Below are 25,482 nucleotides of genomic sequence, written 5' to 3' on the forward strand. Positions count from 1 at the left end.
CTAGATATATTTTATTACTGTATCTCTTCAATGTTGTATCCTAACTCGTTGGTAGAAGTTGTCAATCGATGTAGCCTGTCCATGGTATCTGTAGCACATGGTATGGAGTGTGAAGTACACTATGGAGCTGTGTGGACAGTGCTGGAACTTGTCTCGTGCTATACATCTCAGAATTATATTGTAGAGCATAATGTGTTTCTTCGGCGGTGTTGGTTAGAGTTGAACAATTCTCCCATGACCCTTCCTTCCTTTACGCACACACATGACACACACACGACACACACACATGACACAGACTGCTCTGGGTCTCTTGGTAGGAGGGGGCAATTCCAGGCAGCTGCTGGCTGGGCGGTGGCTTGTGCTGAAATGGGTGAGTCCTTATGCCCCCTTGTCATTGGTGGGCGCGGCCGGGTGCGGACTGGTTATAAGCCAATGGCTGGGCGGTGCGCCGGCAGGTTATTCCTCATCAGAGAGCCTCACTCTACGTGCCTGGCTCGCGCTGCCTGGGACTCCCCTGAGCACGCGGCCAAACCCCGGACGACAGCACGGGAGCCCGCTCTTCCTCCAACAACATGGAGTTCGATGCCTTTAGTTGACAAGCGGCGCCCCTCAGCCTTCCCAACGCAGAGCCCGGTGTGAGTGACAGTCCCGCCCCCGCCGCTCCTCGCAGTCACCATGAAGTTCATCGTCGGAATCGGAGGGTGAGTAAGGGGGAAGGGAGGAAAGGGACAGCTGTCACAACTGACTGCGCACATCAGCCGCACGTGCTCCAGACGGTAACAGCCCCGAATAGTACCACAGTGTGCTGAGAGTGACATACCACGACTGGTAGGTATGGGAAATACTTATATGCAAGTAGGCAACAGTAACTTCTCCCGCTTGAGTTGCTTATTTATTTCAGTTCTGCTATGTATAGAGCGCAGTGCCACGTGGCCCTAACGCTCTTAAACGTGTGTATGTAGCGGAGAGAACTATTATTAGCTCAACAAAGTCAACAAAGCCGAAAGTAAACATTTTGATTGAGGGAGTCGTGGCAAACACATTAGAATGACCCTAAGGTGCGAATGACTAATGTTGACCCTGAGGCGCGCGTGACTAACGGCGAGCTTCAGGTGTAGGTGACTAATGGTGGACATACGTTTTATCAATGACTAATGGGCCGAGTGGGTTATGGGACGGGGGTGTCGGGTTCCGTTTGGAGGCTATTGTTTTTCCGGAACCTGGTTCCGGGTCGGCTCCGAAGGCTTTGCCCTCGCAGTGTGCCGACGCCGAGACACGCTAAGCGAAGCCACCCCGTCAATGTGTGCCCTGCGCGTAGCAGCAGTGGCGTGACGCAGGCCCATGAGACGGAGGGGTGCTCCCAACCCTTCACGGGGGCCCATTCAGCCCAAGGTTATTGAATATCTGTGAGATATGGGAGACTCTGGGGCCCCTCGTCATGTTCTGTTAGGTGGGGGGAGGGGAGGTTACATTCTGCATTATGTCACTGCACAGCAGTGCTGCTGTCTGTAGTAGGAAGGAGCGCGTTCGAAGTCTATTTTCCCACCTGCTCTTAACGCCCCAAGTGTTACGCTCAAAGAACACACTTGTAATTCCATTTGTTTGGGTTGTGTCCTGGAGCAAGTGTCACAACCGAAAGATGTGATCAGCCAGACATTTACACTACACCAGCCCCAAACAAACTCTTTGTATTTCACACAAACTGGCACTAGAGAGAGCAGTTTGCTTTCCCGAGCTCGGCATCAGTTCTATGAGTATCAGCACACTAATGTGTGTCATTTATATAACACAATACAAAAGGCCTTCTCGTGGTTTTGAAAGTTCATTCTGTTGTTATTTCTACTCAACCAAGGCCGCAAAAAACCCTTTCGGTTCAGGGATACCGTGGGCCCGGAGGCTTGGATTCTCCAGCCATAACAAGCTTTAGTCCTTAAAATAGGGAACAACTGCGAGGGCCCGTAATACTGGCTATATATACACGTTTTCCTTATTCCAGGAACGAGTCTGATGATATTTACCGCCTGCTCTGATCCGGTGGGGCTTCTGTGCAGAGGGAGGCTGCGGCCCTGCTGTGGTTGAGTTGTCTGCTCCCCCCGTGATGCTGCCTAGGGCTGTCGGACTTTTGGCTGGACCTGAGCCTGCAGCTTCTACCCATCTTCGTTGACAGTTTTACTGGGTAGGAATACACGCCCCCTTAGAACCTGGTATGGAGTTTCTACTCCCCATACATTTCGAGCCTGTAAACACCATACCACTCACAATTGTGTGGATCAATGGCTGTCTGGGGATACCACTCCATGCAATTCGTAACAAGGGCATAAGTGAAACCAACTTTCTCAACATTAAAATAACAAAATATTGAGCCCAAACCAACAATTTATCAAATGTATTCATTACAGGCAGTTACTTGAAGCGGAGTATCTCTCTGAGTAATTTTTTTCCAGGATTAAAACTTGGAGCTAGCGTTGTAGACAAGGTGCTCTGCAACAAATTCATTATCTTGCAGAGCTGTTGTATAAACAATACAACCTGTTACTTGCCGGAAACAGTTAATCCTCTGCAGCTGGATATTAACCGTATTAAATACAGAATACACAGATTTGTAGCAAGAGCATTAACTAGTTAAACTATCACACCAGTTGTATAGTTTTAGACTTCCTTAATGCACATAGATATGGTCAGTAGGAAACTTAACCGCTTATGCTATCTGAAAATGAGGTCTCTGTTTGAAAATAAAGTAAGCCAGAACATCTTTACTATCAAGTAAAAGTTGTGGCTGAGTGCACTGTGGTGAGCGAGTGTAGCAAGTAAACCCGGCTGACATAAGGTGGGTTCGCGGGAGTTATCGCCTCTGGAACATTTTGAAAAAGAGTGGGCACATGGTACATTTTCAAGAAAATGTGAGAAAGCAAGGCTATTAAAGCAATTGTGAAAGTGTAGTTATGACATACATAGATTTCATATGATAAAAACCTAGATAGCTGCATATTCAGTATAACCACAGAACTTCATAACAGACTTTGAGATAACAATGCTAAGTACCTCACTGATTTCTTTATATATGGATATACCTTTAGAAATTAAATGTACTGAGATAATACAAACTATTGTGATTTGTCGGACTGGACACAGTGAGAGAGCAAGGAATACACATTAAGAGGTAGGGCATCCTACAAGGCACTGTACGTCTCATTGAGAACAAACAACCATAAAGTAAATATTAGACGGATTGCAGTCAGGCATACACCAGTGATTTCAGTGTCTCTAATATCTGTACAGCAGATGAGGAACAACAACTGAGCAGGTCACAAACTAGTAGCATTCAAGATATGTTAGGATTAACATATTTCACTTGAACATTAAAGTCTGGGATTCTTATAACAAGGTCTCTATAGAGAGCATTGCTAAAGCACACAGTCTTTCCTCAATCATGGTGCTCCCAGGAATGTCTTAATTCTGTTTAAAGCAGAAAAACATTGTTCCAACTATGCTATTGTCATAGGAGTGGTAATGACTATTTTTAGTAAAGCCACTGTCTCTGTAAGGGATTTTACAGTATTAAGTTCTGAATTAAAGTGAGCAAAGAAATGGCACCAGTGGCCTCACAATACACATGCATTGAGTACAGTACAGTTAACTCAGTTCTCAGATCCTCTTTGTTGAGCATAGGATAAGTTTCCACAGCCTCACTCAGTGCTCGCTCAGGGAAGGAAGTATCATATTTTGCAAACTGATCACTTTGCAGTAAAGGAGCACTCACCAAATGCTTTGTAAAAGAAAAATGTTTCTGTGCATGCACAATCGTAGTGTCACATATCTCCTTTGCAGTTCTGACTAGACTACTGATGTTTTTCCTGCAGTTTGAGAAACTAGACTCAATTGGCAGTCTGCTGTCTAAATTGTCAGTCCCTTCTCTGACTTTGTTCATGCTGGTCACAAACAGACTGGTAGCTCTTTGCACAAAGACAGCAACTATTCCTCGTTTTTGTAACTGGTTGTATAATATGTAGACACAAGGCATTATTTCATTAAATAAAAACAGAAATAACTGAAACTCTCTGTCTTGTAGTGTTCCCGTGGCTTTGCTAGAACACTACAAGGCATTCTGACTTTTGGATTAAAAGTCAGCATTGGCTTCTATGGTGTCAAAACATTTCTCAAGATCAACTCTATATTGGAGTTTAGGTTGATTGTACATATGTGAAAGTTCCATCGATTTGGGGGTCTCCTTGGAAGCCTTTCGGCCACAATTACCTAAAATACTTCCGTTCTTTTGGGGGAAAGTGAAAAGAATGCTGCCATGCCTCCTACATCTAAAAAGAAAAAACGGGGCTCAGAGATCTTTTCCACTGCTAGATTAAGTTGATGGGCTTAACAGTGCACATAATGGGCATTAGGGTACAAATCTCTAATACTTTTTTTGTACTGTACTAAAGATTCCACTCCTTACTGAAGCACTATCCTTGCTTTGTACAATTAGTTTTTGTTTTTGAGGCTTCTCTTGAAATTTCAAGCTCAGTTCACATAGTACAGCTGAAGTGCACTAGAGTCTCTTAAATGTGTGAAACCATAGAACCTCTCCACAACTTTAGTGATTGTCAAGCTACTGAAATATTAATACAGGCTGTGTTTTCACACTCACATCAGTGGTGTCATCAGCCTGAATAGCCACAAAGTCTGTGTTTTTTTGACTGTTGGGCAATATGGCTTCTTATAATGTCTAGCGTACACTCAAGGAGTTCAATTTGTATAATTTTAGAGGTGCCCTTAAAGACGGTAGCATTTGATAAATGTGCTTCCATTTCACTGTCTATGCTTACTATTAAATCCACAAGACTTCTGGATTTGAGGAACTTTCAGATTCATCATACCCTCATAATGCCAGTTTAAAAGCACCACAGAAACTAATGCATTCAATTATTTTTGAAAGTCTGTGTCTATTCCTGTCAACTGCTTCATTGTGTTTCTGTATTAATTTGCGGGACACGTCGGTTATATGGGCTTCAATTGGTGTGTTTCCCAACATTCCAGTCTCGTCAGGATTTCCGTATGAATTCTGCTTCACTGATAGAATATCGATTCCCAAAATATCCCCATACACAAATATCAATGCAAAAATATCGATGTCAAAAATATTGACATCCTATATTTAAAATTATAAGTACAAAAATATTGAAACAAAAATATGGATGTAAAAAATATAGATGTACAAAATATCGTTGTTTTAATGAAATAAAAATGAATGTTAAATATATTAAATAATAACATTAACTTAAAGACATTATTTAGATTTTATATACATTTTAACAAATATAATAAAATACATTTAATTTAAAAAATATTGAAATATACATATGTAAAATGTAATAAATGTATATATATTTTCTTTAAAACAATTAATAAACTATTTAAATTTCTTTTATAATTTGATAAACATATAACAATTTATATATATATATACATACACTTATATATACATACACTTAAAACATAAAATCTAAAAAAACATTATATTATGGATTCAAACATTAAAATATTTAATAGTTTTTAAAATGTAATTTTGCACTCCATTGAGGGCAACAGTACGGAAAGTGTTGGATAGCGGAGGGATAAAAATTACTAGTCCCACTTCAGTGAGTGCAACTGTAGGAAATGTGTTGGATAGCGAAGGGGTAAAACTACTCTTCCCACTTCAGTGGGTGCAACAGTAGGGAAAATGTTGGATATCGGAGGGGTAAAACTTACTATTCCTATTCCAGTGAGTGCAGCAGTAGGGAAAGTGTTGGATAGCGGTGGGGTAAAACTTAATATACCCACTCCAATGAGTGCAACAGTAGGGAACACGTTGGATAGTGGAGGGGTAAAAATTACTATTCCCACTCCAGTGAGTGCAACAGTATGGAAAGTTCTGGATACCTAAGAGGTAAAAAATACAATTCCCACTTCAGTGATTGCAACAGTAGGGAAAGTGTTGGATAGCGAAGGGGTAAAAATTACTATTCCCACTCCAGTGGGTGCAACAGTAGGGAAAGTGTTGGATAGCAGAGGGGTTATAATTACTATTCCCACTCCAGTTTGTGCAATAGAAGGGAAAGTGTTGGATAGCAGAGGAGTAACAATTATTATTTCCACTGGAGTCAGTTCAAAATTAAAAACAAACAAATTAACAACAACACACAAGATTTTACAATACAAAAAAATAAAACATTTATATAAGTTTTAAATATTACAAAATATAGAAACAGATTAGAACATTAAAAAGATCTAACAAATAACTAGAAAGATTATTTTTAAAAAGTAAACAATAATTTAAAAACAAAAAACAATTTTATTAAAGAATGTTTTATAAACAAAAACATTATTTATTACATACATGTAATATTTTTTATTCCCTACCCTATAACACCACACAATTTACAACCCACATTTAAATAAAAAAATGTGTTAAAAAAAATGTAAAACAATAAAAATGTATTTACTCCCCAAACGTTACCGCAATAAAAACAAAATGCACACAAAATACCAATACACACTAACCATAAATATTTATCAATTAATACATTAATATTGATAATCAACTAATTATTAATTATTTAAACATAAAGTACTTTCCGTCCTCTACCCCTATAAACACCACAACCTACACCTAAAAAATCATTACACAATTTCCATAACTAATTTTACATTAATACATTAATATCAATTAACAACTTATTAATTAATTAAAAATAATTTACTTCCCAATCTTAACCACTATAAACCCAATAACTTACATAAAAAATTAATGACACACATGCCATATTTTAATTTTAATTATTAATTAGCATTAATTAATAAACAATGATTAATTAATTATAAATAAATTACTTCCCACCCTATTCTCCTATAAACCCCACCATCCACTCCTAAAACAATTACACAATTAACATAACTAATTACAAATTAATTAATTACAATTAACAACCAATTAATACATATTTAATAATGAAATACCTCCCAAAATTAACACTGTAAAATATATGTTAAATAAATAAAAAATATTAATACATTTATTATAATTGAATTACTTCCCACCCTATTCCCTATAAACCCACAACCCGCTCCCATTCATTATTAATTAACAGCCAATTAATTAATAATTAATAATAAATTAATACCCACAGTTAGCACTATAAAATCTAAAATAAATAAATACTAATACATAAAAAAATTAATATCATGTAATTACTTCCCACCCTATTCCTCTATAAACCCACAACCCGCTCCAGAAAATAAAACGCAAAATTTAATTAAGATAAAATTAATAACCTCTACAAATTTAACACATATATTAAAATACAAATCAAATTCTTATACAAAAAAATACATACTAATACACATAACACTAATTAAAACATTGACATTTTAAACAACTATATTTTTGCAAACGATATTAACAACTTCGATATTTCCAAAAACAATATTTCTTACCTGCAAGTCGATATTCTTGACCACAATATTCTTCCTGTCAATATTTCTGTATCACGATATTTAAAACTCGATATCTGTGTATGTCAACATTTTAAACTCGATATTCTGTCTCTTCACCATGGATTCCTGTGTGTGCATGCTTCTTTATTTTACCCAACAAATGCTTCAGGTCTGTTACTCCTTTTTTTGTCCAGAGAATATCACTAACAAACAGCAAGCAGGGGAAGCAAAACAGGGAATTTTTTGTAGTACACCCTCTAAGCCAATCACCTTTTGAGTACCAGTTGTTTGAGAATGTACATCTGTAAGTCTTCCCTCTGCCCTGGGCACTTTGTTGTAGTTTTAGGTCTGGCCGGTCAGGTCCTAATTGTTTTACAATAAGTTTCTCTTCACGTCTCAGTACAATAAATGGCTTTGCAAATACTGCTCTACTGTATTCATGGTGCCTTACCAATATTAAAGTTACCTGTCAGTAATCAAAGTACAATATATAAGGTTTGGTGCAAAAAATATCATATTTCTGTATAAATGCATTTCATGTCCATTATAGCTTCAACGGCCACTCTTAGCACAATATGACTGTCACAAATATAGCCTTATAGTCTGCTGCCTTAAATATAGCCTTATAGTCTGCTGCCTTGGTATGCCATACTGGTTGCTGAAGGCCCTGAAGCAGACATATATCTCAAGTTACAGGAAAGGGCCTATAACAGGGCAAGGGAGAGGGGCCTTTGCCAACCGGTGTAGTCCCAGGCATCTGGGATATAATGCTATTATTACATTCCATCCACTGAGGGTAGAATATTCCAAATGAAAAAGGATAAAACTGAAAGACAAACTTTGGAATGTTGGAGCAGAAGGCTTATACCAGCCATTATAATCCCTGATACAATTAATTTTATTCAATGGAACTCTCAACATTCAGATCTATCTTTTAATATTGATTACATAATCTAATGCCTCAAAATATTACTGATGTGCACCCACCCACTCAATTCAATTCAAAATAGTCTTTATTTCGATATTTTTCAATCATGAAAATACATTTACATACTTGCCCCCCCCACCCAACAGATAGTAAGATCCACAATTAATCATTTCAACTTTATCTAAAAAGAAAAAAACTAGCTCATCAATATGCTATTAAAAAAAAATCCATGATTGCAATCTTTAAATATATTATATTAAAAGGAATAAAACAGTATTAAAAAAGAAATTTGTTCAATGCTAAATACATCAGTCTCTTAGTACATTTTACAAAATTGAATAACAACGTGTAACAGCGGGCCCAGGGGTTATTGCAAACTCATTTTACGAGCCCGAATTATCCACATCCAGTGAAAGAATTTAGACATGGCTATAACAACTGGCTGAGAGGTATCAGTTCTTAAAATCCTAATGGCCTCACTATCAGTTTTGAGGCCTAACTGAACACAAATCGGTTTTAGCCAGGATCTTCTGGGTGCGTTATATTCTGGGCAGGCGAACAATACATGCCCAATGTCTTCCCTTTGTTCAGGACAAAAGGGACACACCGAACTTTGGTTCCCACGCCATTTCGAAGTTAAAGCATTTAGTGGTAATGTCCCCACCCTCATTTGATGGTACTTCTTGCGGTCCCCTGGGATGGTAATCCAATCCCAATAAGGTTCTAGGGCCGGTACATGCTTGAGTTCTAAGAAATCGGTAGTAAAGGATGGTTCGATACAGCGACCAAAGCTCTTTGCCCCAACCATGTTCCAGTACAAATCGCGGAGTGTTTTCTTAGGTGGGAAAACATTCCTCACAGGGTCATCCCATAGTGGAGATAGACCCATAGCCATATAAATTACTTTCACCTCCCTCATCCATGATATTTTATGAGTTTTGTCCGAGTCTCTAACCTCGAGGAAGCCCTGAGCATACTGGGAGAGTTCCGGGGTTACCCATAATCTCCTCCAGTAAGCTTAAAGTACCTGATCACCCTGTTGATGTATAACGAAAAGAGGGTTGGGGCTAATACACATCCTTGGCGTACTCCCCTTGCAATGGGGAATTTGTCAGTTACTCTGCCCTGCTGATTCCATTGGACTTGAGCAAAATTATCCTCGTGCAATCTGATTAATAACGACAGGATATCTATTGGGATGCCCTGTTCTTGTAGGGCTTTCCACAACTTAGCACGAGGGACCAAGTCGAATGCTGATTTAAGATCAACGAAGGCTGCAAAAAGCATACCCCCCCAAGTAGCACTGCACGCCAATATAATAAAACAAATTTAAAAACTTGATCAATGGTACTAGTATGGCTGTGAAACCCTGCCTGTAGGGGCGACAGAATGTCATTTTCATCTATCCAGCCATGGATACGCTGCAGCAGAAGCCTCGCCACTGCTTTTTGTATGCATGCGATAAGGCTAATAGGCCTATAATTGCCTGGATCCGAGCACTCCCCTTTTTTAAAGATTGGGATAATCTCGGCTCCCTTCCAGGACTCTGGAATAGGCAAACCCTTCGCAATGCCATTGGCTAGCAACTGGATGTAGGAAGCCCAGAGGTCCTTGTCATGCATAAATAGATCTGCAGGAACAGAATCCAAGCCTGGGGCCCTCACTTTTGGGATGTTTTTCAGAGTTTTTAGAACATCGACTTTAGTAAAGGATAGGTAGCTAGCACTCACAGTTGTATACAGAAGTGCCTCGCACCCATCTTCATCTCCATCCTCAGAAGCGAACTGGGACGCATAGTGGGAAACCCAAGTGTCTGGTGACACACGGTTCGTGGGTTCGCCTCTTTTGACCCCCCTTCCCCACTTAACCATATCCCAGAAGGAGGACATAGATCTTTCTTTGCTGGCTCTCAAGAGATCCCTCCAGTATCCATCATCTCATTCACCTTTTGCCCTGAGTTGTGTTTTTTTATACACGACTCGGGCATCCTTTATCTTGGCTATATCTTTAGTCTTTACTGCATCTGACAAGGCCCTGTAAGCAACCCTGCAGAATTTATCGTACCATTGATCCTCCTTCCTTACAGGCCTACTCTGTCTTTTAATAACCTTTTAACGAAGAAAAATCTCAGTTTATTAAAAAACACATTGTGGATCCTACTAACATTAGATACCGGAACTCCGCAGTGGAGTTACTCCTTAGGTCTATGATGGCCTGGGTGGTTAAGTCCCTCATAGCTGCAACTCTATCTTCATTTGTTACACAATTGGTCCATCTGATTCGTCTGTGGTCATTCGAGAGGGCAATTTCCACACTGTCCCTCGGTCCCTCACTTTTAGGTAGATCAGACAACCTAAATAACAAAATTAGTGGGTCATGATCACTTTCAGCTCGTGGCTCTATCCACATATCATCAACACTGGACCAATTCTCCTTGTTAGAGAGAATATAATCAATACGACTATGTGATGTGCCATTATTAAAGGTAGGGGCACCCTGTTTGTCAGAACCCGTTCTTCCGTTAGTGGCCCGTAGCCCGTGCTCCACACATAAAACTTTGAATTGTAATGCGGCCTCTGACCCTCTTTTATTAGGTAATAGGGACAGCTGAGGGATTTCCCAAATATAGTCCTCTTCCACCGTAAGATCTATATCATAGTTATCTAGGGGTTCAAAACAACAATTAAAATCACCAGCAACGATAACATTGCCGTTCAAACAATATTGCTTAAGAAGAATATCTAGCTGGTCAACTGCCTCAGTGGGTTTACCGCCTGGAAGCCCCCTTGAGTAAATATTAAAAATAAAGAGGTCCTTACAGTGTAATCGTTGGAATTTGACTAGCAGGATATCAGAGCTATTTGTAGCCAACTGTCCTGTTTTACCCATGTCACCAAGCCCCCCTTTGGCCTTCCCCGTAGACTCGGTGTGGCTGAAATATAGAAGTGTAGGTATCCTTGCTTTGGTTCTGGGGCTACCTGCCAAGTTTCCTGGAGGAGGATTATATCCTTAGTTTCCAAGAAAGCTAGCCAGTCCAAGGATGTTGTTTTGCTTTTTAGGCCTGCGATATTCCATGACACCAAGGTAAATTGAGCAGGAACATTACCATTGGGTAGTTCCATACTAGTGGTTTGACTAACCCTACACTCTTGGGATGAGATACTTTCACTCAAACTATTCTCTATTACCAGCAAATTTAAAGTTATTTTTGCATTTGCGCTGTTAATAGTATTGCAAACAGGTGGATCATTAAGGTCATTAGTTCCTTTTAAGACCACTAGAGTATTTTGTTTGCTCATTATTTTTATCTGAGGTGTGAGAATATCACTTGCCGGGGTAGATGTCTGAGCTATAGGATCTCCCACTTGGTGATCACCAGGTGGTATGGAGCATGCAATATTACGTCCCCTCTCAAGTCAGTCACAATCATTTAACCCCGATAGGATCCCAAATCTATTTCCCAAATCCATTCCCCATTCATTAGCTGGAGCCTTTGTTCCCCATCTGTTTCTCACAGTGTCCCACCATGGCCCCGGGGTCTTGGGGAATGTTACATTTTGCTGTTCACCGTAAAAAAAAATTAAAGTGAGGGGGACAACAGTCCCACTTCTTCTTTGGGGCCGAAGAATATTAGTCAAGACATTGGGTAGGACAGCCGGATAGGAAAAAGTCACCGCTACACAGTCTCCTATGAACCTTTTTGGTCGATTCCCAATCCAGGCAACCCTTTTCGCTGTCTTGATTTCACCCGCTAGCTGCTGTTTCCCTCCTGGCGCCATCTGCATGTTTCCTGTTAGCCAATGCAGCGCCTTACTGGGCAGTGATGCTGGGGATTCCAGTTGACCACTCGCCAGGGGTGGTACATTGGCCAACACCAGTACCACTGGAGAGGCTTCCTCTATAAATTGGAGGGAATCTATTTCTTGGCATAATACCGGCAGAATATTTGGTATTGCCAGACCACCATCTGTGGCCGCAGAGTGATTATTAGTGCTTATTGGAACCTGAGCCGGGCTGATAGATGGCGTCGGGCCGCCCCCCTCCTCTGTTGCACTCACAACATTCTCCCCAGTTACTTCTACCAATTTTGAAACTAGTATTGCTAGTTTGTCAATCTCACCCACAACCTTACTCTGAATCCCACCCGTTTTTTTTATCTCAGCGTTTAGTTTATCAATTTTGGCTACCATAGGCTTAATAATGGACTTAATTTTACATTCAAACATTTCGGCTATCCTATGGAACAGCTCATCATCCATTATGCGTTTTACGCTATCATCCCCATACTCCACAATTTTAGCCTTGGTTTTCCCAGGGGGTGATGCCCTTTTCCTCCTTAGTCCTGATCGTAGACCAGCTTGTTTTGACTGGGTCTTTCTGCATGTTCTAGCTGGTCGAGTTTCCTGTTCTGGAGAAGAGGGATCTTCATCTATAGTTTGGACACGTGTCTCAGGGTCAGAGTTAGCGTCATTTTCTGATTCGGTCACGACGAAGATTTCTGAATCGGCCGCCGGGAGAGTATTTTGATCATGGTTATCACCTGCATGTGTGTTAATATCTATCAGGTCAATGGGAGCATCCAACGATGGCATTTCTACCTGTGAGGATGCTTGAGTTGGGCGCATGGGTTGGAGAACAGGTGACTGGCTTAATCCCAGTGACTGTCTCCTTTCGCTGTTTATTTTCGTAACCACCTGAACCAAGTAGTTATCTAAAGTGTTGGAAGTAGTTTGGGCTGCTTTTCTAGGCATACTGAACACTTAGTAAGTAAGCGCACTGAGATAATATATATTAAGTCATAAGTTCAAACAGTACTAAGGGTGAGGAAGTAGAATGCCCAGCTTAGATTCCCATATACAGTTGCGTAAAAGATATTATGGGTATTTTTCTTACTTCAGAGGCGTGGAATAGGGCCCATTCCAGTCGCGGACAGTCTCGGACTGTCTAAGACTGTCCGCCCTTTGTCCGGGCTTCGTCCGGGCGTCCCGCGATGCGGGCTGGTGATTGTTTTATGCGCCTCCTGGCGCTTGATGGTGACGCGGCAAACCTCAAGGGCTGCTAGACAATGGAGTCCGCCCCTCGCCGGTCTCCTCACAGCAGCCCCGCTTTAGGTTGGAGAAGCGGCAGGGCAGCGGGAGGCAGGCGGAAGGTCCGCGGGCAGAAGGCTGAAGGCAAGTCCTCACGAGCGGCTAGCAGGCAAACAAAGGCAGTGATAGTCCCACTCATTATGTAGACTACATACATAGCCCTTAACTACGATGTCAAAATAATACGGAATTAGTTTCCTTACCTTAAACGCTGGTGTTGTTGTGTTGTAGGGAGTACAAGAGCAGCAAATGAGGTTTGGTCCTCTTGTTCTTTGCCTAAAAATGAGATAAAGTTTCTCAGGCTTTACCAGATGCTGAAAAGAATGATAGAACATACTTTAGTAGTGTCAACCAAACACATAAATTATATCTCAAAGCCAAGTTATTGCATACAACAATGCCTGTAAAAATAATTTTAGGTGAAAAGGGTATTCCGTTGAAAAGGCTCCCTAATTTTAGCGTTGGCAAATCAATGGTAGGCATTGGCAGAAGTGCTTGTTTCAATTACTCACTATTAAAATGAAAGGATTTTGTGAAGTACGCCACAATCGTGCTGTGCTACAAGAATGTTAAGAGAAAGGGTATACTATCTAAGAGGAACACAAATTACAGGAACATGATGGTAAGTGCCCAACGATTTTACAATCCGACCACTCCCTACAATGGGAGAGAAAAGGGATGGTTTATGTTAGAGCGCTGCACTTTGTGTGAGCAATCATACGCTAATGAGCACAAATGCCGGCCTCCTTTGAGAAAAGGGAGACCTGTGTGTTAGGCTTTTGTCACACATAAACTTTATGTATAATAAAGTGACCGAAACTTTTGTTGTGAATATTACACCCCGGCCTCCTCTGCAGCTAAGGGGCGCCTGCAGGCTGCATTCGACCCTAAAACGTGTTGTAAGACCCACATTAGGACACGCTCGCATGAGAAATCAAACATAATCGTGCAGCAGTCAACCTGAAATTCTCTTTAAAAAACCCTGAGGGCAGACTGCTACACATCGAGGCCTGCAGCCTGCCTGCTCACCATGTTTCAAACTAAACTATGCACACCTTGTACTTTAAATAAGGGGTTCTTCTGTGGCTGTCTCAGTTTGTTAATGTTGCAGCCATGCTTCATCCTCTCAAGTCCATTTTAGTTTTATTTTCAGTCTTTTCATTTCCCCAGGCAACTGATGTTCAGTGCTCACGTTTTGCTGATTATGTGTTACGTACAATACTACCCGCGCATTGCTCTATGCGTTTGATGTTTTATGAATGTTAAGTCAAATATGTGAAAGGGACCTTCATTGATATAATGAGAAAGGGGATCTGCCCTTTATTTGTGATCGTGAGGATCACATCGGTGGTCGAAGTGCATTATAAAATTGTGGGAACTGTGATGCTGCGTGCAAGGGGGTGAGGTGGGTGAGCATGTGGTCATGGCTACAAAAGAAAATATTCTGTAACTTTTTTCAGTCTTCCACCTCACAGTAACTACATATAAAATAATGCACAGCTTAAATGAAAATTAAATATAAGCTATGTTAACCAGTAGGAAATGCACTATTCTACATTACGAAACCTCTATTAGTTAGTTAAAGCACTGCATCAGAAATCCATAGAACTGAATCCTGGTTAGTGCAGTGGAGAATAGTGAGTTGTGTATGTTTAGTGCTACAAGGTCCCAGCCTGACAGTAAGCACTGTTACCATGCAAGTCATCATTTTAAACTTGCATTACACACAGTATAAAATAGACTGCCAGAAAATGCACAAAAAGGTTTGAGATAAAAAGTGTTTCCAAAATATTGATTTTTTGCAAGCTGAACTTAGTAGTGCATTTTTTTAATATTGGTCTTTTAAAAGCACACACTTCACGCAGCTTAGCTTGTAGCTCCCTTACAATACCTATCATATGGAATAGATGTGACACAATATGTGTCTTCAGGAAGGATTTTTTTGGTAACTGTCTTTTAAAAGCACACACTTTACATCGTAGCTGGTAGGTCTCTTACAATACGTCTGAAAAACAATAAACGTGTATCTCAGGAAGCTACAAGTGATTCCATCAATCAAAGCCAAAATTACTAACAGACCAGGCCCCCTTTACGTTTGCAGATTGACCATTTGGCGCGCACATTTACATTTCTTTCTGGGAAGCAAGCACCCTGGCAAGAAGGCTTGTGTTTCCCAGTCCTCCCCTCCCTCAGTTTCACAGCACAGGAGACTCGGGCCTGTCCTTATACTTCATCTGAACAGTGGCTCGTCCTTTGCTATGTCAGAGGAGCGTCGACCCGCTGCTTTTAAGCAGTGCAACTGAAGGAAGTATAACACAATAATAACTTTGAGTTGTTATCATTTTATTAGTGTGCCTACCGGGTGCGAGTCGCCCCCCCTTCCATAAAAGACATGAAGCAGGTTGTTGTCGTTCACCGCGTAGTCTTTTATTAAAACTTCAAGCAGTGACATTAATCCTTTACTCATCTTGATTACGGTTTAAGGTAAATCTTTAAAATACTTGCTTCTCAACACAACAGCATTAAATAATCTCAAAGTTATAGATTGTCATTAAATTTACACCCGCTCTCCAAGGGGCCTTTTTGCTTGTCCTTCGGGCTGTGCCAGCAGGCCACAACCAAGATAGCCTGCTCTCCTTAAGTTGACCGCCCTCCGGTCAACAGAGCCGCAGGTAAATAATCGGCCACTACTTGTGACAACCATACCGGGGTATACCCCCTCCAATGTTCATAAACCGACACCCCGTCATCACGGGTAGGGCAGGAGTGGTCAGGACCACCAGCAGGTCAGTCCCCCCTCTCCCGCCAGCTCAGAGCTCCACAATGACTGCTTGCCCTTTCCATGGGGAGCCAGTCCATACTAAAAGGGGAGTTCCACACCCTTTTCTTGCCTGGGACCCCGCCATTCTCTTCCTTGTTGCAGGGATGGGTGGGTGGGTAATTCTTCGCTGGTCTGCTGCCGCCGGAGCTGTTGGAAGAGGACAAAGAGGGTTAGTTCAGCCTCCCCCGAGGCTTTTGTACCCTCAGGGGAGGGAAGGTCGGCCCTGCCTCCCTGATGACGTGTGCTGGCTCTTCCCTGTCCTTGCTACCGCCTTGAAAACATCCCTGCTGGCTCCCGCCCTCAGATGCCACTAAGGGCGCCACGCCTCTATGATCGGGTGGCGCCGTTCAGTTTCCGTGCTGCTTTGTGGGTGGGCTGCTCTTCTCTCGTAGCAGGCCAGGGTAGTAGGATTGGTTTGCCCATTCCTAAGTGCACATGACTGTTTTGACGGGTGTCTGGAGCCAGCCAAATGGTAATGCGCACTTTGCCTGCTCTCCACGCAGGCTGCATTACAGCCTGCGTGGAGAACATGCTCAGGCCCCCATTCCCTAGCTAAGCAGTGAAGCACGATGCTCAGACCAATCACAACGCTGCATTGCAGCATTTTGATTGCCCAGGGAAGCCTGTCTGTGCTTCCTGTTCATGGAGTTTGTCGGAGGAGAGCATGAGCAGAGGCGCGGGAACTAGTGGCAAGGTAAGTGTTTATTTAAAAAAAAAAAATTACATCGCCCCTCCCTCCTTGTGGCCCACTCAGGCAGCCACTGCATCTGAAGCATTAAAACTGTCATAAGGGATAGTTGTCTTTAATACAACCATCCTGATAGTTGAAATGCTTCAGGTGTAGTGTAAGTAAATGTCTTTTTTACGTCAGCTCGTGCCCTTCAGATCCCCCACTTCGACTACTGCACTGGATCACACAACATTGTCCTGACTTTGAGGCCCCAGAGTTAGGAAAACGGCGACTCAGGCCTGCCTGGCCACAGAGGAGGACACTCATGACTCAGGTGTGGTATTTTAATTTCAGGACTTTTGACATAGTCAGGCATGTGTTCCGGAGGGAAACAGGATTTATTTACTTAAGGCCAAGGGGGAACACCAGCGCACATATCCCCATGTAAATAAACTATAAATACTGATGACTCTAGGCAAAAAGCAGGCATTGATATCACAGACAGCTGAACGTGGTCACTGTACGTGCATGATTCTCAGGGCCTGCACCCAGCTCACTTAAATCACTCACAGACTAGAGACATGGACACCACTTCATAAAGGGTTGTCGCGTATCAAGCGGATCTACGGTTTCGTGACACAGTCACACAACAAGACTTGGAGTCAGGACAAGAATGCTAGCGACGTGACTTGAGCCTGGCCAAAGCAAAGGTCTCACCCTCGCACCCTTGTAATGTTTGGCTCAAGAAGAGGGGGAGGCGCATCGGCTGAGCAGCCTTGCCCGACAACGGCAGAAATGGCCAATCACTGCATGGCTTTACTATAAACCATTGCAGTCAGTGGTCATGATCGAGTGTAGAGCCCCCCACATCTGCTGTGCCATGCTGCCAACACCAAGGGTCTAGGCCTGGCCTAGCACGTGTCTGGCAGTCAATCCAGACGCTGCTCCCATGCTGTTGCACAGCCTGAGAGCAGCAGCAGGACTAGCTTCATCCGTGAAACTCACAGCTCATTAGGAGACCGTGGGTTGCAGCATTGATCAACCCCCAGTCTCTAATATGTAGTGCGCATGTCTGGCTGGCTGGAGAAAGGTAGCTGGCCAACCCGGCATGCCACTTTGGGTCTGGCTGCCCTACGCTTGCTTGCTTGCTCTAGTGTGTGTTGTCTATCAAAATTAAACCACGCCCACCACTGACGCCCGCGTCTGAAGGCTGTCTGCTGCCTGCCGTGGGAAAGTAAATAAATGCAGATGTGGTATTTGGAGTACAAGTTTATTAGTTTATTGGTATTTATGCACATAAAACATAGGTCACAGGGGGCCAAAATATGAGTGGGGCAATGCCCCAACGCTCTCATGCAGAAACCATCCCTGGGTAGTTGCTCTGAGGCCCACACTCCTGCGATCCATTCTCATGTCTCTGGCCAGGAAATGCATTTCTTGATCGATCAAACTGGTCCAATCCTTTACCAATGCAGAAAGACAAGAGATAATATTTAAGAGTGCTAGTGATATACAATAACTGTTGAGGCAATAAAAGTATAATTTAGAAAATAATATGAATATGTTCAAAGGTTCACAATTACCTCAGCGGGTATTGTATATCATTAGCACTCTTAAATATTCTCTCTTGTCTTTATGCATTGGTACATTATTGTTTGTACAAAGTATTGTTTTTTCAATCATTTTTATTTATTCAATAAACCTTTACTTGAACTTAAACTGATCCAATCCTGATGTTGTGATATATCAAAGTGAAATATAGGCAAAGTGCCATCTTTGGCATCCATGCCTTTTGTATAAAATAATGGGGTAAGTACTTGGGACATTTTGGTCCCTGGGTTTCTGTCCTCTTTTAGTTATTGGAAAGAATTCTTAAACTCATATCACTCTTCGTCTAAACTCCATCTTTTGGTGCTGCACTACAAGGCGTCCAGGACACAGGAATCTGATTTGTGCGCTGATGAATAAGGCAATAGTGGGTCCTGTTGGGGACCCCATAAGGTCTTGTGAGGCTCCTGCAGAGCGTATTGGCTTCCCCAAGTTCTTACTATTTAGGAATAATCCTTGAGGTAACAAGGTTAAGGGAACAATTGAGGGGACACCTGATGGTTAGTACTCACCTACTTCTGGGCTCCATGCTGCAGTCAAATTCAGGACAGGGACATTTATTAGGCCTGGAAAGGACTGCTTTTGTGAATGCGTGGAGGCTGCAATATATTTGTTTCTCTAATTCCGTTTAGTAAAGCACTCAAATTGCAGGGTTATGCAACCCCCTTGGAAAACATTGCTGGGAGTGAATCCTTGTGGCCTGTGAGACATTAAAGCAGCCTTTTCAGGAAGAAATGGAAGGAGAATAGTCTGCTGCTGGCTTCTGGTCAGGGATCTGGAATTCACATTGCCCTTCTTTCTACCACTGTGTGCCTCTCCTACTCAGATGTAAAACAAAAAGAGTTTCCTTTCTGTGCAAACCAATACTGTGAGACTCAAAACCTTATCAAACCATTTAGAGTGGAACCTGAAATATATACCTCAAACACAAAACTATTAAAATATTTGTTCCGATTTTATTAAAAACCGGCATTAAATGCCACAAATGTCATGATCATTATGCATATACAACACAAAATACAAAATTAAAAAAATTCTTTCCTTTTTACATAGAATACAAAATATACAAATCAATTAAAACAGTTGTCCTTTTGTCGACACGTTTCGGTGTCTTGATCTTTTTGTAAACACCTTCTTCAGGACAGGTACACAAAATATACAACATTTCAAATCTGCAAACAAATACATACAGTTAATATCACTTAGAGGTTATATATTTCTCCTATATTTAATCTAGGTTTTAGGTAGATTTGTTAAGGTCAAATCGGTCTTACTTTAAAAACATATGTCTTTATGATTTTTCTAGTTATCCTTAGACTCAAACCATTTCTTGCCTTTTGGTTCTTCTTTTAAAATAATCGGCGGGGCATGGACCTGTTTTGACAAAAGGGCGGTATGAATACCAATCTAAGTCATGATCTTTACTATGCATGGGTGCCTCTCCTACTCAGCACATACTCGTCTCCAAAAGGAGCATGAAGATCCCAACTAGTAAATTGTACTAGACTGGGCAAAGAAGAGGATGGAAACTGGTAGGAAGGTATAGCAGGCAATGTCTGGCACCCTCTTCGCTCTGGTCCAATGCTGGCCTCCTCACTGTATTTACTGGATTTTTAGAATTTTAGGTGGTTCTTATTGTACTTTGCTATTTTGACAGTTCTCCTTCCAGATGGATGGGGTGGGTTTTATGAATACATTTCTGATGTCACTAATGAAATAAGTAAAAATAATTAAAAAAAAGATTCTTGCACACTTAAATAATTCATAATTGAAGGCCACTTAAAAGGGTGTAAGTGATGGCTTGGGTCTGTGCTTTTTATTCTCTGTCACAATGCAGTTGTCCAGTATTGCCAGAATGCTTAAGACAATGAGACCCATGCTCCCTCCACATCTGTCAACCTTTGATAAGGCCAAGCTCACAGCTGCTTTCCACTCAAAACGGCTATTGGGTGCCAGGGTACAGGAAGCGCATACCTCCTGTATATTTGGCATGGCTGAAAAATGTGTTAGTGTCTGTAAATGTTAGTGGGTGCTGACCTGCTGTTGTAGGTCTTCCCACTCAGAATGATTCACAACCTCCCTCTTTGAGTAGATATACTCACATGTAAAACTACATTCTTTTTGCATTCCTTTGTGTGCAAGTGAATTAATTTACAAGAGCAAATTTACATGGTGTGAATACTAAACGCCAAATTGCACTTATAAATGCAGTCATTTGTACACCTAAGTTAAGAGTGGGCATGAGAATATCTCTCTTAATCAGGCCCTCAGAGCTGTATTGCCTTTTTTCCTTTGTTTCCTTGGGTAGATGAAGTAAAAACTAAGCTGCATCCCAGCAAAGAAGTGAGGCATTCAAAGGGCAGTCAGTCATTGGCTCCCTAACTTAAACATTCATACAGGTTTTTTTTAAAGTAAAATTTGTTCCCAAAACCAGTGGCAGGCTAGAGCCATGGTATGATGGATGAGGATGGCTCGACCAATCGAATTGTATAGAATGCTGCTGCTAACAGTTGTTTGCTTGCATTTTAAGTTCTTTAAGAGCATGAAGCAGGAATATAAAGCAGATGTGGACAATTGACCTATTTGTCAGTCTGTGTTGGATGAAATTGGGGAATGGATGCTAATAGATGTATTGCCCTCAAGTTCTTAATTTTGAGGTGGGCTATTGAGAGCAGTTAACACCCACAGTAGAGAATTAAACCACTGATAAAATACTAATACTAAGACTCGAACCAAATTCCAAATCATATAACAGATAGAGAATGGTTTGAACATTTTGCTAAACTCTATGGTGGGAATGAACAGCCAGGAGCCCCAGGGCATTTGAGCGGTGCTCTGGATGCTGGTTCCCGGCGGCTCGTACCAATTAGAGTAGATGAAAAAGAGGTCCTTATGGCAATAGCTAAAATAGTACCTGCTAAAGCTCCTGGACAGGACGGTGTGCCAGGTGACCTTTTTAAAGCCAATCCTGACGGTTGGGCAATTTATTTTACCACTCTGATAAATGCACTGCTAGCAGGTTCTCCTGTCCCTAACTCATGGAAGGCGGCTCATTATAGACGTTGCGCAGAAATTGGTTGGCAGGGTTCTCCTGGAGAGGATCCTCTTGTGAGTAGAGGAGAATAACATCATCTCTCCTTTTCAGGCAGGCTTTAGGACATGCACGGGTACTATTGACCAAGTATTTAGGTTGTTACTCCTTCACTGGAAGGTGGTTACCATTAGCAAAGGTGGTCTTTATTTGGCATTTATTGACTTAAAGACCGCCTTTGACCTGGTTCCCAGAGACCGCCTGTGGTTAATCCTGGAGGAGATGGGGATTCCTCAACCAATCCTGAATCTTCTGGCCCGCATGCATGATGGGACCTATGCTTGTATTAGATGGTGGTCTCAAGGCCAAAAAACTGATAGAATACCCGTGAATCGAGGGGTATGCCAGGGCTGCATGTTAGCCCCAACACTTTTTTCGTTATTTGTTAATGGTGTGGTCTCTTTTTTGCTTGAAGTAAATGCAGATGCTCCAGTTTTGGCGGGTGATAAAGTGCCCACCCTGCTTTTTGCAGACAACACATTGCTGGTCTCAAAAACCCCTGTGGGCCTGCAAAAGTTGTTGAACCGCTTCTGCTTGTTTTGTAAGCTTAGGGGCCTTGTTATAAATACATCGAAAACCAAGCTCCTTTACTTTAACCCAAGTAAGTCTTCCAGATCCACCATCACTCTTGATGGAGAACCACTGGAGCGTGTAAAAGAATTTGACTACCTGGGAATTAGAATTACACAAAACCTGAAATGGCAGCCACACATGGATAAAATGGTTTTAAATCATAGAAGGGTGGTTGGTGCTCTAGGACGAGAACATCGTATGTCTACCTCTAAGCCCATTGCCCCTGCCTTGGACATCTACGCTGCTAAAGCTGTGGGCAGCGCCCTTTATGGTGCAGAGTTGTGGGGTTTCGATTGCATTAACAGCCTGATCACATCTGAGAACAAATTCCTTAGGGAGCTGGTATCCCTCCCAAGGGGCACCCCCATAAAAGCACTTTTAAGTGATCTGGGTCGTCACTCCATTCAGGACCTAGCCAGGCTACGGCCTCTTTTATATTGGGCTAGGTTATGGCGGACCCCGGAGCTCTCAAAGTACTTAGGTGGTCTGAAAGAGGTCATGAGCCTTAACGGCGCCCATAAAATTAATTGGATCCGCAACTTAAAGAAGCTTCTGCACGAAACTGGCTTGCCAATTGATTGGGAGCTTGGAGTTCCTTTATCCAAGGCTGAAATTAAGGGAGTTTACTGGAATTGGGTTGATGAGCAAGATCTAAGAAACCCAGCCCAAGGAAGGTTGACTGAAGAGTTTAAACAAACCAAAACCCCGCTTGGAGCCTTACTTGGATTTCATTAAGAAACCAAGAGACAGATCCCTGTTTATTCAGTTCAGGTTGGGAAACCTCCCCCTCCATGAGTACACCTGCAAGTGGAAGCCCCCATACCAAACCTCACCTGACTGCCCAATCTGTAAAGGTGTCACTGAAAGTGAACCCATTTCTTCTTTGCATGCCCGGCCTATGTAAAACCCACACAGAAATGGCTTAAACCCGCGTGCTTATTGCTCGGGACCAGGGACTATTCCTCCGCACTTAGGATACTCAAGACTGATACTAGTACAAGCCTAGTGTGCGAGGTTGCCAAATTCCTGAGCTGGGCTTGGCTGATTAGATTAAAGGCTATGAGATGACCCTATTTCTAGCTGATTTTTTAATATTCACAAACCTGCTAATGTTTAATATGCCTTTTAAATCATTTATTGTAATACAAATGTTTTTATTGTAACCCATTTTTGTAAAATGTAACTCTTATGAATTGTGGTTTTTATATCTTGTAAGGGCTTTTATGATATCTTGCATATCGAAATAAAGCTTTGAACTTGAACTTGAACTAATACTAAGACGATGGCAATAGTGTCCCAGTGTGGGCAAAATATGTACAAGTTGTAGACTCCTGAAAAACAATTGATATATCCTTGCCTGTAGGGTTACCAACGGCGGGAAGACCACTCTTACAAATAAACTTATCAGCAACTTACCCAACTGTTGCGTAGTGCACCAGGATGACTTCTTTAAGGTGAGTTATTGTGATAAAATTGTGCATGCTATAATTGTACAAGGCGTATAATGTTTTGCAAGCCAGTGAAGCATTTCCACTTTTGTGATTAGGTAACTAGATAGATACATTGTTAAATATCAACAATATTTAGACTCTAAGGGAGTGAAAATGGCTTAATTTTCAGCTCCACTGTTCATTTTCCCAGAGACAAAAGATGTTTTTGTAAGTAGAAAAAGCCTCATCTGTTCACATGGTTAAGTGATTTGGATGTCGATTGATGAGATACTGCACAGCAGTCCAAAGATACGTGGTTGAGTCGCTTTCCTTAGATTTGCTGTGAAATTCAAATTCTCTTCTACAGCGCTGCCTCTTGCCCAGTATAATTTCTTCTGCTAAACTGGTTCTGCCCTGTCTAAGATATGACACAGCACACTTAATTTTTTCATATATTTAGTTTGATGCTCTTTGTATGAAATGACACTTACTTATGAAACATCTAAATGGCTGCAGTGTCAGAGCTCTCAAAACTTAAATCATCATTTGTATCTATCACGAAACATAATTCTCAAAAATCCTGGAAATTGATGATCATTTTTTTTTAATACTGTTTCAGCCCCAGGACCAGATAGCATTTGAAGATGGATTTAAGCAGTACGATGGTAAGGTGGCCTTCTACTTTGAATCTAGTTTACAAATACAGACCTGAGTCTGGAGTTGCCTTAATCCTTGGTGTGTCTATTTGCTTCCAGTTATTTCTGCACTAGATATGGAGGCGATGGTAAGCACTATTGAAGCCTGGATAAAAGACCCAAGCAAGTTTGAGCGCTCGCATGGCATCAACAACACAGCGGATGCTGATCTCCTCCAAGACTCTAAGAAGGAGGTGGTCCACATTCTTATTGTCGAGGGCTTCCTCCTGTACACCTACAGGTAAAACACAAAGTGCATTGCGTGTGTCTCTGACAATGGATTGAAGAGCAACCTTTGGTTACACATACATTATGTGAGGCAGAAATTAGATGTTATCTCTCACATAATGTACGTATCTGTGTCTCAGGCTAGAAAGTTACCTCTGTCTTAGGCGTTAGACATGGCTATCCTGTTCAGCGAGCTGGCCAAGATCATGTGGAGAGTCAGCCAAGAGCTGACAACTCCTGGGTTGCTGGCCTGCAGTCCAGTTGATAATTACACGGTATTCATTTCACTTCAAAACATTTTTACATTCAAAGCTAACAGCTGACATAGGTTTCAAAATGCCACATTCCTTAAACTGGGATATTTGACAAGACAGTGAAGCTTATACTGTATGCAGTGCAGTCCTGTAACGTGTCTTTGTATATGTATGTCGGATAATCAAACAAGCTGGCAGACAATATCTGTTTCGTTATTCTTCTGAATTTTTTCAAAGCTTTAACTGCCTTTGATTCGAAAAGTAGGTAATGTTCTTGTTGAAGTTGTACTGCGCAGTCTTTGATTGTAAATGGGTAGCTATATTTTGTGTATTTGTAGAGTGCACCATCCTCCACCGTGGGTATCCGTGTGCTGAGCAGGTGTTTGTGCTTACCCCTGTCTATGGTAGGCCAGTTATGTGAACAGCCAGGTCTTCAGCGTCTTGTGGAATTCAAGAAGAGAGGAGGCTGTGGTGTTGAGTGGGATGTCTTTCCACGCCTTAGGAGCGATGATAGAGAACTCCCGCCCTCCTGACCTGGTTCTGTGAATGCATGGGATGGGTGTGAGTAGGAATCCTGCAGATCAGATGTGTCTGGGTGGTTGGTGGAAGGAGATGAGACTGTTCAAG

At 41.8% G+C, this 25,482-nt stretch overlaps 1 protein-coding gene across 1 annotated transcript in view; it reads left to right on the plus strand.

Annotated features, from left to right (window-relative positions):
• Positions 1-399: 399 nt before the first annotated feature.
• LOC147733684 (nicotinamide riboside kinase 2-like) overlaps positions 400-25,482 on the plus strand; it is a 77,898-nt gene continuing 52,815 nt past the window's right edge. Inside the window, exons 1-4 of the mRNA XM_086958263.1 lie at positions 400-701; positions 23,612-23,702; positions 24,298-24,343; positions 24,434-24,614. Coding sequence (XP_086814389.1) covers positions 676-701; positions 23,612-23,702; positions 24,298-24,343; positions 24,434-24,614 — 344 coding nt within the window. The 5' untranslated portion in view covers positions 400-675. The remainder of the gene's footprint in view (positions 702-23,611; positions 23,703-24,297; positions 24,344-24,433; positions 24,615-25,482) is intronic.

The sequence above is a fragment of the Lissotriton vulgaris genome, chromosome 2_1, assembly GCF_964263255.1.
Source record: "Lissotriton vulgaris chromosome 2_1, aLisVul1.2, whole genome shotgun sequence".
NCBI lineage: Eukaryota > Metazoa > Chordata > Amphibia > Caudata > Salamandridae > Lissotriton > Lissotriton vulgaris.